Source organism: Pongo pygmaeus, chromosome 3 (genome assembly GCF_028885625.2).
Source record: "Pongo pygmaeus isolate AG05252 chromosome 3, NHGRI_mPonPyg2-v2.0_pri, whole genome shotgun sequence".
In the NCBI taxonomy this organism is placed as follows: domain Eukaryota; kingdom Metazoa; phylum Chordata; class Mammalia; order Primates; family Hominidae; genus Pongo; species Pongo pygmaeus.
The window spans coordinates 85,246,951-85,262,349 of NC_072376.2; the positions used below are offsets into that span (position 1 = coordinate 85,246,951).

A 15,399-nucleotide genomic window follows, 5' to 3' on the forward strand; every position below is an offset into this window, starting at 1 on the left:
ACTAAGACTTATTAAAGCACTGATAATGCTCCCATCTTAAATTCCAGTCACCTGAGTTAATCAAATGCTGTGACTTAAGCAAGCATTTATCAATAGTATATGTATTTCCAAAGACATTAAGGAACATTCGGAATTTAGTGTCAAGGACAGCAAACATTAAAAGTGTAAGATATCTGCATAGATTCATTTATGTAAGTAAAATATATTGAGAATGGAATGCTGAATCTCTGCTTATAGTGATTAAAAGCAGTGACTTGGTTTTTCTTTGCTATTTTAATCATTTTGAAATAATCCTGATTTTAAAATCTGTTATTAAAACAATGTTTTGGTACACTTTAAATGTTCTGTAATGCCAGATCTGTGGGAATAAATGTTGTGAAAAACATCAACATGAAAATAGATTTAATAAACTAGAGGATCTGAAGAGATTTTATAACTTTGAATTTTCATGTTTAGTCTAACACTGTACTGTTTTAAAAATAAATAATATAGGGTACAAAATTTTTACAAAATGTGTATTTAGGTTATTTGAGTCAAAACACAGATGGACTGTTATTTTTGTGAAGAACAAGACAGGATTAGTTAATAAGCTATTTACCTTTTCCAAAGAAGAAAAATGACTATACGTATAAGTCATTTACAAAAAATTAATTTTCATGTATCAATAAAAATGACTTGACTTTTCAGTAATGGGAAATAGGCGGGGAAATTTCTTTTTTATAAACACTGAAGTCAGTGTTGTAAATATGTTGATTATGTTGAAATGTATGTTGAAAAGGCATGAAATGTGGAATTTTGTTGGGAATGGATGGTATAAACTGATTATACAATAATTGAAATATTAACTACTTGGGGATTTAAGGTGTGAACTAACCCAAGTGTAATGTCCAAGAGTTAAATCATTTCTTAAAAGAATGATGTAGTCTGCATATACACATACCACATATTTTCAAAATTAAAAAATAAAAGACCTTCATGGTCTCAAAAAGTTACGTTTTTTTTATTGTTCAAATAAAAGTGCACTGCATTACATCTGAAATATAAAAAAATGTATTTTAAAAATGTTCCTAGTACAGACTTCCAAAACCATGGTATTGTACTAAACAAGCCTGATCCCCAAGACTAAATACGGAGCATTTCAATCTATATCCCCTGGCCCCACAGGTTTGAAGTCAAGAAAATATAGGAGTTTTCCCCCTCCTTTTTAAATAAAATACCTCACCTAAGAAATTCAGTATTGTGAAACAACACAACTCATGTGTTGTAATAAATATTGGATAGCATCTGTTCTCCAGCAGGATTACCTTAAATAGAAAATAACCCTAGTTAACACAGGAAAGAATTAAGAAAAAAAATTTTATGTATAGAATGGTGGCAAGTCATATATAAAATACTTTGTTAAATAACATAATTACCTCCCTTTTTTAGTAAAGTGCTATAATTTTATTTCATAGTTATATTTATTTGTAGGCTGTCTTTTAGCTCTCCCTTTAAATTTGGGTATATTAAACATAGGTGGAAAAACAAATTTATATATTTTAAGACCACTTCTTAAACTAAAAGATATGAGTGTACTGTTTACAAATTTCTGGATATGTTTGAGAAGTCATCCTTTTACTCTTTACTCAGGCTTTACTCTTTACTCAGACTGAAGAAATCATTTGATTTACTTGACAACCAAGGAACCAACCATGTTAGTATCATCAACTCTGGGTGATTTATATGAATTTTAGTTAGTGTTTACATTTTACCAGTGTGAAATTTTATGTCTAATTAAAAAAAAAAAAGAAGACAAATTGATATATACATTACTTGATTTTTATGCTTACTTTCTTTTACATTTCAACCATATAATTAATTTTTCCATGAGACAGGGTAGGACACATAATCTTCTTGGATACATTACTGTTTATTGTTTCAAGTGGATGGAATATATAAATCCCACTGAGTAGTTTAGTGTGGCCCTGTATCTTTTATAAACAGGTTAAATGGAGACTTTATACTGTAATCTGTGTATTTATCTGTCTACCATAAATTGTCTTCGTGACAAATGCAAAATTTCTTTTATTACTTGGCTCAAATTAACTGTTGATCCTTTTCACTGATAATATACAAGGGTAAAAAAGCAGGAAGCCTTTAAAATTGAAAAAAGAAATAAGATATTTTCCACTAAATTACTGAAAATTGAAATTTTTATGTTGACTGTTGATGACTGAAAAGCCAATGTTAAGAATCAATATCATCCAATATAAAATAGTACATTGAATTATTTAATAAACAGAATATTAAGAGCTTGTATATGCTGACTGGGAACAGTGGTGGCTTTTTAAATTCTCAGAAAGTTTAAACATTTTATAATTAGAAGAAACCACTGGTGATGATGAAGATGGTCCATCTCTGTAGCAGCCATTACAGTGAAAATCTTGACAGAACCTTTTCACTATCAGAAAGATAATTTTACTGGTATTAGTGGTAAAGGTAAGGAGAGAAAAAAGAGTGAGGAGATAAGTGTGTATTAGTTTTAAAAGTGAGAAAAGGTAATAAAACAACATGGAAAAGCCAGAAATTTCTTCTTCTATATGTGCCTTGCTACAAATAAACCAAAAAGAAAGCAAGATGGGTATTTTAAAAGCCAATGTGGGGAAACATCCAATGATAATGCCCATTATTTTACTTTATACTTAAATTACACCAGTAGAAAAGTTATGCTTATTAATAGTTTAATGTATGAAGGAAACATCCAGATTTCTGAATATGAAGGTACATATCTCACATTAATTTAAGTCTACATAAAGTAGAGCCTCTATACTGACATATTGAAATTTACTTTCTGCTTAGCCTTTTCTGTTATGTAAACAATTGTACATTTATTTGCCATTCTAAAACTTCAGGATCAAGTTTACATAATTTTGCTAAATTTCCGTGTTTGCTCAGAAGCAGTTTACAGTACTAAAACCAACCAGCCAAAGAACAGCTTCAACAGAAAGTTATGTCCAAAGGGGAAGAGGGAAAGAAAAAAAGAAAAATGATAAGAAAAATGCTAACTAAGGTAAAACGGATGATGATGGGGAATGGGCAGTCACAAATGTTCACAGAAAATAGGTCAGTTAGTAAGATCTTCTGCAAAAAGCCTACACACTTCAGTCAAGCACATCAGTAGAATGATTTGGGAGCATAATTTTTTTTTTTCGGCCACTTGTGATTTCCTCCAAATGAAAAGGAATCTGCAGGCTAACAAGCTGATCCTCATCAGCCAAGCTGGTTCATATGCACACTGTTCATGTGAGGTGCCCAGGGTCCAGTCCACACCTATGAATATAGAGCATGCATTTTACAAAATATATATCTAGCATATATTTTATTAAAATTAAAAAAAAAAAACTAAGGAGGTACTCTTCAATTTGCAATATACTAGGAACTAATGGAAAAAAATGATAAAACCTTTTTTCTATTATTTTCCTACCTCTTATCCCTCAAACAGAATCTGATTTACAACCTTTAAAAAAAAAATCATTACCTGAGCATTTATAGATTCACGGTTGTGGAAGAAAAATAAATCAAAGATATTAAACATACACTAAGCTAAAATATACAACCATTTATGTGAATTCTCAGTTATTTATAGTACCTTTAATAAATAACCTCTAGATGGTCTTTTCACACCACTAGTAAACTTTAATGTATAAAATCATATGACAGTCACTTTGCAACTTAAAATCTTTCATTTATTATCTGCTACCCAGTAGAATATACAATACCTTTCATAATTTTAGCCCCAAACCTGCCTTTGGTACCACTGCCCACAGCCCTCTGCTATACTGCAGCTATATTGAATTTCCTCAACTGCCCATATTCACCAAACTCTCTTGCTATCATGAGTTACCTGAATCCTATTTGTCTTTGCATTTCTTAAACACAAAATAAATGTTTATTCACTGAATGATCAGCCTTACCGTTTGAGGGCCATTATTTTCCGTGGAGCTGGAAACCATCTTTATCAGTGAGTTCCAAGAAGGGTCTGCAGCATGAGGGCCATTAAATATGGGTCCTCCAGCACCATCAGGGATAGGTGCTACTGGAGGAATCATTGCATTCCCATACACAGAAAAAGGCATACCCTTAAAAAAGGAAAACACACACATTAACATCCAAGTCATTGTTCATTTTTCCCAATATAATCAATAGCCTTAAAATTGATATTTGAAAGTTCACCTCATCTTGGGAAAGTGTAACTTATCTAAGAAATCTAAAAATTATTACCCATTATATAACTTATTTTAACATTAGATTATACGTATGCCCACTATATTCAAAACATTTTCTCAGAAAATCCTCCCTTAAATAACTAGGACAAAATCAGGACTTTACCCCAACTTTAGGAAAGTCCATGTAGCCTGCAGGAACGTGCTGATGGAATGTACCAGAAGGAGTTACAATTCCTGTACTATCTCGCTCCATTGCTTGATGTTGTGAAAATACTCCTGGGTCAGACATCGGTCTGTGGATCATAGGATTTCCCATCCCAGGGTTACACCAGTCTACTTTGTCTGAGGGCAAACAAAGAGGCAAAACAAAAATAGGTAATATTTAAAATCAAAATCAAATATTTTGTTTTTCTAATATTTTCCACATTGAACCATAAATTATTTCAATATAATGACCTACTTTTATATATTTACAGCAATATTTCCATGGTTTGTAGGTAGTGACATAATAGCTTAATGAAATAATCTAAAAACTTGGTGTTATAAAACAAAAGAAAAAAATCTAAGTACAACCTAAAGGGACTGAAAGGAAATATTAATATGTCCTTAATATGATGAAAGGAAGAAAAGAACATGCTTGCATTAGATATTTTCAGAAAGCAGTAATAAATACATGTAATGAGAAAGGTCACATGGGGACAGAGCTCTTAAAGAAGTGATTAAATATTCACAATAACAAAAAAAAATAGGAATACAGATCTTTTAGAAATGACTACGAGGCCGGGCGTGGTGGCTCATGACTGTAATGCCAGCACTTTGGGAGGCTGAGGAGGGTGAGTCACTTGAAGTCAGGAGTTTGATACCAGCCTGATCAACATGGTGAAACCCTGTCTCTACTAAAAATACAGGCGGGGCGCAGTGGCTCACACCTGTAATCCCAGCACTTTGGGAGACCGAGGCGGGCGGATCACAAGGTCAGGAGATCGTGACCATCCTGGCTAACACGGTGAAACTCCGTCTCTACTAAAAATACAAAAATTAGCCGGGCATGGTGGCGGGCGCCTGTAGTCCCAGCTACTCGGGAGGGTGAGGCAGGAGAATGGCATGAACCCGGGAGGCGGAGCTTGCAGTGAGCAGAGATCGTGCCGCTGCAGTCCAGCCTGGGCTACAGAGCGAGACTCCGTCTCAAAAAAAAAAAATTAGCCGGGCATGGTGGCGCATGCCTGTAATCCCAGCTACTTGGGAGGCTGAGGCAGGAGAATCGCTTGAACCGGGGAGGTGGAGGTTGCAGTGAGCCAAGATCACCCCATTGTACTCCAGCCTGAGCAACAAGTGAAACTCCATCTCAAAAAAAGAAAAAAAAAAAGGAAATGACTATGAAAGTTAAATACTGTTTATATTATAGTTAAATGCATTAAGTTAATTTCTAGAGAGCAGGACAGAATATCCTACCTTGATTGCCACCAATCCCTTCAAAGGACCAGATGCCACTATGCCCTACTGATGTAGACAAATTGCTCCCAATAACAGATGGAGCTGACGTTCCAGTTTGCCTGATACGTGCAGAACGTTCAGTCCCAATAGGGACTGGAACTTTCCTGTCCTGAGACACACTGCTGGGCTTTTCTGACCCTAACGGTACTGATGATGGGGCAGGAGATGGTGCACGAACTCCCGAGGATACTGACTGTGCAGAAGAATCTAGAGAAGAGATATTTTGAAATAAAATACAGGTCATCTATAGAACATGTAATTTTATAAAACCAATCTTAAAATCAGGAGATGTTTTAAATATATATTCTCAGAAAAACAAAATGTAAAAATAATACTTAAAAATTATGCATATTAAAATTTGGCTAAAGTTCCATGACTTCAAGGTAGAATATGATGTCAATGCTGCAAAATGTTCAACTACAAAGGTAATAAACCATTAAACTAAATAATATTCAAATGAATTAACCCTTGACATTAAGTAAAATGTAGCAGTAGAGCAATAAGACATTTAAATTAAAAAACAAACCAACAACAACAGAATGGAGATGGGTAAGAATCACTGCCTGTAGGGGCAATCTCCAAACTGCATTCCTTGGGAACACTTGCTCTTTGTGTTATGATGAAAAAGAGATTCAGCTATCTAATAAATTTGGAAAACCTAGCTTAAGAAAAAGAAATACATTTCTTTGTTATTTATGCATTTTTTATTTATTTTATTTATTTATTTTTAGAGACAGAGTCTTGCTCCATTGTCCAGGCTAGAGTGCAGAGGCACGATCATAACTCACTGCAGCCTCAAACTCTTTGGCTCAAGCGATCCTCCCACCCCAACCTCCTGAACAGCTGGGACTACTGGCATGAGCCACCATGTCCAGTTTAAAAAAAAAAAGTTTCTTCAAATTAGAACTGAACTTTATAGAACATTATATATGCTGAGAAAATACCAATAAGAAGATCATTGCCTAAGTCTGTTTTATTTTATCTTGTGAGTACTTCACAGAACACGCTTTTGGTAATGAGAATCTTTTTTACTTATGCAAACAAGGTGGATTTCTTAATTTGAGACTATTCATTAGTGATTCAATCTCTATACATTATTGAGAAAAAACAAAAATAACAAAAATTATATTTTATGTGAAAAGCTTAAATATTGGCTGGGCGCAGTGGCACACACCTGTAATCACAGCACTTTGGGAGGCCAAGGCGGGCAGATCATGGGATCAGGAGTTCGAGGGGCCAATATGGTGATACCTCGTCTCTACTAAAAATACAAAAATTAGCCGGGCGTGGTGGCACGTGCCTGTAGTCCCAGCTACTCAGGAGGCTGGGGCAAAAGAATCACTTGAACCTGGGAGGCGTAGGATGCAGTGAGCCGAGATCGTGTCACTGCACTCCAGCCTGGGTGACAGAGCGAGACGACTCTGTCCCCCCTCCCCAAAAAAAAAGCTTAAATATTAAAGCACATTTAAATTAAAATGGTAAAAATAATAAAGGAGTCTGAAGCTTAAAAATCAAAACTGTTACCTGCAGATTCAACAGAACTGCAGTTGAATTCCAAATAAGCCTATTATATAAAAGAGAAAGACGTATAGCATTCCTGTTGACAATAAAAGCACTCCAGAAAAAAAACTATAACCTAAAATTCAAAAATGAATGAAAAGAAAACGATATGAAGGAACAGCATAATTCAGAATTAGTAAAACAGAAACAATATGACAAAACTCAGGAAAGTGTTAGAAGTAAAAGAATATTTCAGCTAAAGACCAAATAAAACCAAATTATGCAATTATACATGCAGTATAAAACAGACAAAAACTACAAGGAATACACAGACATGTAAATGTAAACACAAAGATAAATAACAAAAGCTTGTTTTTTAAAAACCTACATATTGAAAAGCCACACTTAAACCTCCAGGAAAAATCAACCCAGAACAACTAACATCAAGACATAGTCAGGCCAGGTAGGCAGGAAGGATAAACAAATGAATCCTGCTTTCCCCTAGGTTCATCCCTGGGAGCCTACCTTAACCTCTGTGTTCACTCTGGTTTCCCTTTTATTTCCTGTATCCTTTTAGAACCAAAGTAGAGCAAAATAACAACAACCTTCCACATTGTTTTGTTTTTTACGAGACGGTCTCACTATGATGCCCACACTGAAGTACAGTGGCTATTCACAGGCACAATCACAGTGCACTGCAGCCTCAAACTCCTGGCCTCAAGCCATCCTCCCACCTCAGCCTCCTACACATTCTATTTTAATAAACAGAATTACTAGGCTTGCCTGCTGAGCTGCACCATTTAAGAAGTTTACTCTCTGCACAGATTCTGCCACCCCTCTAGTCATAGTTTTTATCAGATGACCCTGTTTTCTGCTCCCTCTCTGCACAACTATTGGATTAAGGATAGGCACCCATCTAAGAATGATCCATTTTAGGCTAGTCAGTAATCTGACTGAAATGGCCTGACTTGAACATATGAGCTGAGCCAATCACATTCCTCATCAAAGAATGGGGAATTAAAGGGTTAACTGGTTTAATTAATTATGAAGTTGAACCACTGATGTGCATATACAAGATAAGATTATGAAGAAGTTTAGGTGTAAAGAGAGCAGAATGCAAGAAACTGACAAGAAACAGACCATGAGTGAGAGACCACAAATCCTCTAAGACAGAGAGAGAGACAGAATAGCTATCCCTAAGTCCTGGACGGTTTGGAAAATGGTTCTGCATAGCCTTATATAAACATCATTTTCCTTGAGAGTCCCTGGATGGGCCTATATTCCTTTTCATGAAAAGAACCTAACTAAAATAATTTTCACATCTCTAATTATTATAATTACTTCAATTAGAAAAAAAGCAAAATTTAATTCAGAGCCATGTTATTTAAAAACATCAGCTTATATATTAGAGAAACAGGTTTCAGAGGATGGGGCAGATCTAGGTTTTGTGGGGCCTTAAGCTTACAAAATTTTGGGAACCTCTAGAAGAATGAAAAATTACAAATAAAAAATCATGTACAGCACTTGGAAGTAGCCCATAAAATGAAGTGGCCTAAGGATTTAAGTTTCACTGATACCACGGTAACTTCACCACAGTTTAGAAATGCTAACAGAGTCCTGAGTTAAAATTGAAAGAGCAATGTGATTTACAAAATCAAAAAGTGGGGCCACTGGGTGTGGTGGCTCACACCTGCAATCCCAACACTTTGGGAGGCCCAGGTGGGCAGATCACTTGAGGCCAGAGTTTGAGATCAGGCTGGGCAACGTGGTAAAACCCCATCTCTACGAAAAAAAATTTAACAAATTAGCCAAGCATGGTGGTGCACACCTGTAGTCCCAGCTACTCGAGAAGTTGAGGCAGGAAGATTGCTTGAGCCCAGAAGGTGGAGGTTACAGTGAGCCAAGATTGTACCACTGCATTCCAGCCTGGGCAACAGAGAGATACATTATCTTAAAAAAAAAAAAAAAAAAAAGAAAAGGTGGGCCAAGCGTGGTGGCTTACATCTGTAATCTCAGCATCTGCATTTTGGGAGGCCAAAGTGGGAGGATCTCTGGAGATCAGGAGTTCAAGACCAGTCTGGGCAACATGGTAAGACCTCATCTTACAAAAAATAAATACATAAAAATAAAACAAAAACATTAGCTGGGTGCTATGGTAAGTGCCTGTAGTCCCAGCTACTTGGGAGGCTGAGGCGAGTGGACTGCTTGAGCCTAGGAGTTTGATTGAGGCTGCAGTAAGCTATGGTCACACACTGCTGCATTCCAGCCTGGGTGACAGAGACAGAACTCGTGAGAAGAAAAGGAGAGGAGAGAGGAGAGAACAAAAAGTGCTTCTACAGTAAAATTACAGGCAAAGAAAAGAAAGAAGAACAAAAAGTGCTCCTACAGTAAAATTACATGAAAAGAAAGGAGAAGAACAAAAAGTGCTCCTACAGTAAAATTACACTGCACATTTCTCACAGTTTAGTTCAGTGTTTATTAAACATACCCTGAATTTAATCAGGAAGAAATAGTAGGAAATAAAAATAAAAGGCATTCTAGCAAACAACTGGCCTGTAGTCTTCATAAAACGAATCTTTCTTTGAAAGTTAAAGAAAGGCTCAGAGAACAGTTCTAGATTATTTGAGACTAAAGAGATATGGGAATTAAGTGTAACTTGCAGTCCTAATTAGAATCTTGGATGAGAGAAAATAATAAAGTTATTGAGATAATTGATGAAATGCAAATATGCACCATATATTAGATAATAATATAAGATGTAAAGTTTGCTGAATTTAAACACTGCATCATAGTTGTTGAAGGGAACATTCTTATATTTAGGAAACTAAGTTATTTAGGGGCAAAAGGGCTTGACGTCTACAACTAACTCTAAAATAGTTCAGGAATAAAATAATTTTACACACACACTGAGGAATATATGATAAGGAAAGGAAGTAATGCAGTTTAATTGGTGAATCTGGGAAAAATATACAAGGGATCCTTGTGGTATTCTTGAAAGTTTAAAATTATTAATTACAAAATCTGAGAGACATAATCAAATGCCATATGTGAGCCTTGAGTGGTGGTTCCTTGTTCAAGAAAGAAATATCTACAAAAAATGTTTTGGAATAATTGAAGACATCTGAATATGGACTGATTAATTCTTACTGAATTCATGTTAACCTATTAGGTATTTGATAATGGTATCATGGTTGCATAAGAAAATATCCTTATTCTTAAGTGATGCATGTTTTTAGGTCTGAAGTGTCATATCTGCACCTTATTTACAAATGGTTCAGCAAAACAGTAGAGAGAGAAAATAAATATAACAAAATAATTGGGAAATTTAGGTGAAGGAAATATGGATATTCCTTGAACTATTCTTTAACTTTTCTATGGGTCTGAAATTTTTTGTAACAAACTAATTACTGGAATGTGGCAACAATAAAAGCAACTGTAATGCCCTCAATGATACTCTGTATCTACAATATAGCACTATATTCAAAACTATGTATTAGAAAACCTAACCTAGGTGGTGTGGTGGTACACGCCTGTAATTCCAGCACTTTGGGAGCTCTGCAAGGATAATTAATATTCTATATGACTGCCACTATTTGACAAACACAAGAAAAACTATGAATATATAAATTCACTGCAGGCTACAATTTACCTCATGCTTTAACTTGCAATGTACTTTGACATGTATCTCTAAAATAATTACAACTTTTTACTCTTTAATTAAGTTAATTAGGTTAACTGTTATTTATTCCAGTATTGCTACTTAGAAGAAATTTGATAGTCTAAAAAAAAAAACAAAAACAAAAAACCGAAGTCTTACTATAACTTCCTTAAGGGATAAGCAATTTCACATCTTTACCTGGAAAACAAGCATATCCAACCTTACTACAGAATTCTCTTAATTTGAGTAGAATTCTCTATTGCTGACTGATCTTCATTAGTTTGAAAATCTAGGCTCTCCCTCTCCCCTCTCCCCTCTCCCCTCTCCCCTCTTCCCCCTCCCCCTCCCCCTCCCCCTCCCTCTCCCTCTCCCTCTCCCTCTCCCTCTCCCCTCTTTTTTCGGTCTCCCTCTCCTTCTTTTTTCGGTCTCCCTCTGTTGCCGAAGCTGGACTGTACTGCCGGGATCTCGGCTTGCTGCAACCTCCCTGCCTCGGGCTCCTGTGACTCTCCTGCCTTGGCCTGCCGAGTGCCTGGGATTGCAGGCGCGCGCCGCCACGCCTGAATGGTTTTTGTATTTTTGGTGGAGACGGGGTTTCGCCGTGTTGACCGGGCTGGTCTCCAGCTCCTGGCCTCGAGTGATCTGCCTGCCTCGGCCTCCCGAGGTGCTGGGATTGCAGACGGAGTCTCGCTAACTCAATGCTCAATGGTGCTCAGGCTGGAGTGCAGTGGTGTGATCTCGGCTCTCTGCAACCTCCACCTACCAGCCTCCTGCCTTGGCCTCTTAAAGTGCTAAGATTACAGCCTCTGCCCCACCGCCACCCCGTCTAGGAAGTGAGGAGCGTCTCTGCCTGGCCGCCCATCGTCTGGGATGTGAGGAGCCCCTCTGCCCGGCCGCCCTATCTGGGAAGTGAGGAGCGCCTCTGCCCGGCCGCCCATCATCTGGGATGTGAGGAGCGCCTCTGCCCGGCTGCCACCCCGTCTGGGAGGAAGTGAGGAGCGCCTCTGCCCGGCTGCCCCGTCTGGGAGATGAGGAGCACCTCTGCCCGGCCGCCCCGTCTGGGAGGAAGTGAGGAGCGCCTCTGCCCTGTTGCCCTATCTGGGAAGTGAGGAGCGCCTCTGCCTGGCCGCCACCCCGTCTGGGAAGTGAGGAGCGCCTCTGCCCGGCTGCCACCCCATATGGGAAGTGAGGAGCGCCTCTGCCCAGCCGCCCCTTCTGGGAGGTGAGGAGCGCCTCTGCCCAGCCGCCCCGTCTGGGAGGTGAGGAGTGCCTCTGCCCAGCCGCCCCGTCTGGGAGGTGAGGAGCGCCTCTGCCTGGCCGCCACCCCGTCTGGGAGGAAGTGAGGAGCACCTCTGCCCAGCTGCCCCATCTGGGAAGTGAGGAGCGCCTCTGCCCGGCTGCCACCCCCTATGGGAAGTGAGGAGCGCCTCTGCCCGGCCGCCCACTCTGGGAAGTGAGGAGCGCCTCTGCCCGGCCGCCCACTCTGGGAAGTGAGGAGCGCCTCTGCCCGGCCGCCCACTCTGGGAGGTGAGGAGTGCCTCTGCCCGGCCGCCCCGTCTGGGAGGTGAGGAGCGCCTCTGCCTGGCCGCCACCCCGTCTGGGAGGAAGTGAGGAGCACCTCTGCCCGGCCGCCCACTCTGGGAGGTGAGGAGAGCCTCTGCCTGGCCACTCCGTCTGGGAAGGGAGGAGCGCCTCTGCCCGGCCACCCCGTCTGGGAGGTGAGGAGCGCCTCTGCCCGGCTGCCACCCCGTCTGGGAGGAAGTGAGGAGCACCTCTGCCCGGCTGCCCCATCTGGGAAGTGAGGAGCGCCTCTGCCCGGCCGCCACCCCATATGGGAAGTGAGGAGCGCCTCTGCCTGACCACTCCGTCTGGGAGGTGAGGAGCGCCTCTGCCCGGCCGCCCCGTCTGGGAGGTGAGGAGTGCCTCTGCCCGGCCGTCACCCCGTCTGGGAGGAAGTGAGGAGCACCTCTGCCCAGCTGCCCCGTCTGGGAGATGAGGAGCACCTCTGCCCGGCCGCCCCGTCTGGGAGGTGAGGAGTGCCTCTGCCCGGCTGCCACCCCGTCTGGGAGGAAGTGAGGAGCACCTCTGCCCGGCCGCCCCCTCTGGGAAGTGAGGAGCGCCTCTGCCTGGCCGCCACCCCGTCTGGGAGGAAGTGAGGAGCGCCTCTGCCTGGCTGCCCCATCTGGGAAGGAAGGAGCACCTCTGCCCGGCCGCCACACCGTCTGGGAAGTGAGGAGCGCCTCTGCCTGGCTGCCCCATCTGGGAAGGGAGGAGCACCTCTGCCCAGCCGCCACACCGTCTGGGAAGTGAGGAGCGCCTCTGCCTGGCTGCCCCATCTGGGAAGGGAGGAGCACCTCTGCCCGGCCGCCACACCGTCTGGGAAGTGAGGAGCGCCTCTGCCTGGTCGCCCCGTCTAGGAGGTGAGGAGCGCCTCTGCCCGGCCGCCCAGTCTGGGAAGTGAGGAGCGCCTCTGCCCGGCCGCCCTGTCTGGGAGGTGAGGAGCGCCTCTGCCTGGCCGCCACCCCATCTGGGAGGAAGTGAGGAGCGTCTCTGCCCGGCCGCCCCGTCTGGGAAGTGAGGAGCGCCTCTGCCCGGCCGCCCCCTCTGGGAAGTGAGGAGCGCCTCTGCTCGGCCGCCCCCTCTGGGAAGTGAGGAGCGCCTCTGCTCGGCCGCCCCGTCGGGGAAGTGAGGAGCACCTCTGCCCGGCCGCCCCGTCTGGGAGGTGAGGAGCGCCTCTGCCCGGCTGCCACCCGGTCTGGGAGGAACTGAGGAGCGCCTCTGCCCGGGCGGCCCCGTCTGGGAAGCGAGGAGCGCCTCTGCCCGGGCGGCCCCGTCGGGGAAGTGAGGAGCGCCTCTGCCCGGCCGCCCCGTCTGGGAGGAGAGGAGCGCCTCTGCCCGGGCGGCCCCGTCTGGGAAGCGAGGGGCGCCTCTGCCCAGCCGCCCTGTCTGGGAGGTGAGGAGCGCCTCTGCCCGGCTGCCCTGTCTGGGAGGTGTACCCAACAGCCCCGAAGAGACAGCGACCATCGGGAGCAGGCCATGAGGACGATGGCGGTTTTGTTGAAGAGAAGGGGAGGAAGTGTGGGGAAAGGAAGGAGAGATCAGATTGTTGCTGTGTCTGTGTAGAAAGGGGTGGGCATAGGAGACTCCATTTTGTTCTGACTAGGAGAAATTCTTCTGCCTTGGGATGCTGTTGATCTATGGCCTTTCCCCCAGCCCCCTGCTCTCTGAAACATGTGCTGTGTCAACTCAGGGTTAAATGGATTAAGGGTGGTGCAAGATGTGCTTTGTTAAACAGATGCTTGAAGGCAGCATGCTCTTTAAGAGTCATCACCACTCCCTAATCTCAAGTACTCAGGGGCACAAACACTGCAGAAGGCCGCAGGGTCCTCTGCCCAGGAAAACCAGAGACCTTTGTTCATGTGTTTATCTCCTGACCTTCTCTCCACTATTATCCTATGACCCTGCCATATCCCCCTCTCCGAGAAACACCCAAGAATGATCAATAAATACTTCAGAAATTAAAAAAATAAAATAATAAATAAATAAATAAATAAATAAATAAATAAATAAAAAAAAAAAAAAGAAAATCTAGGCATGGTGGCTCACACCTGTAATCCCAGCAATTTGGGAGGCCGAGGTGGGTGGATCATGGGATCAGGAGTTCAAGACCAGCCTGGCCAACATAGTGAAACTCCGTCTCTACTAAAAATACAAAAATTAGCCAGGTGTGGTAGCACACGCCTGTAGTCCCATTTATTGAGGAGGCTGAGGCGGGAGAATCGCTTGAGCCATTGCACTCCAGCCTGGGTGACAGAGTGAGACTCCATTGCAAATAAAAAAAAAGAAAGAAAGAAAATCTAATCACTGCTTCAAAAGTCTGCCTGTAGTTAAAAAACACATGCGATAATGTGAAATCTGTTGTGTTGTTAATGCAGATGAGATTTTTTTTTTTTTGAGATGGAGTCTTGCTCTGTTGCCCAGGCTGGAGTGCAGTGGTGTGATCTTGGCTCACTGCAACCTCCGCCTCCTGGGTTCAAGCAATTCTCCTGCCTCAGCCTCCCAAGTAGCTGGGATCACAGGTGCACACCACAACGCCTGTCTAATTTTTGTATTTTTAGTAGAGGAAGGGTTTTGCCATGTTGGCCAAGCTGGTCTCGAACTCCTGAACTCAGGTGATCCACCTGCCTTGGCCTACCAAAGTGCTAGGATTACAGGCGTACGCCAATGTGCCCAGCCTAGATGAGATTTAAAGGTGGACTAAAAGGATGTAATTTTCACTCAAGGGTAGAAATCTTTCTCCTTGGTACCTGTATTCTCAAAACTAAACGTAAACATAAATTAATAACAGGTACAAGGATTAATTTTTTCCCCCAAAAAATGATCCCTCAGGACAGACATGGTGGCTCACACCTGTAATCCCAGCTCTTTGGAAGGCAGGAGGACTGCTTCAGCCTAGGAGTTTGACGAAACCAGCCAGGGCAACATAGTGAGAGCCTGTCTCTAATAAAAATAAAAAATAAAAATCCCTCTTAGAAAAACTTCAAT

General features: G+C 42.1%; 1 protein-coding gene across 6 annotated transcripts in view; it reads right to left on the reverse strand.

The window, feature by feature from the left end:
• Positions 1–1,796: 1,796 nt before the first annotated feature.
• Positions 1,797–15,399, reverse strand: part of ANKRD17 (ankyrin repeat domain 17) — a 186,130-nt gene continuing 172,527 nt past the window's right edge. For all 6 annotated transcript variants that reach the window (XM_054486142.2, XM_054486147.2, XM_054486145.2 and 3 more), the window contains 4 exons: positions 5,658–5,906; positions 4,369–4,547; positions 3,954–4,118; positions 1,797–3,309 (listed from right to left, as the gene is read on the reverse strand). In XM_054486142.2, the coding sequence (XP_054342117.1) occupies positions 3,250–3,309; positions 3,954–4,118; positions 4,369–4,547; positions 5,658–5,906 (653 nt within the window). In that variant the 3' untranslated portion in view covers positions 1,797–3,249. The remainder of the gene's footprint in view (positions 3,310–3,953; positions 4,119–4,368; positions 4,548–5,657; positions 5,907–15,399) is intronic.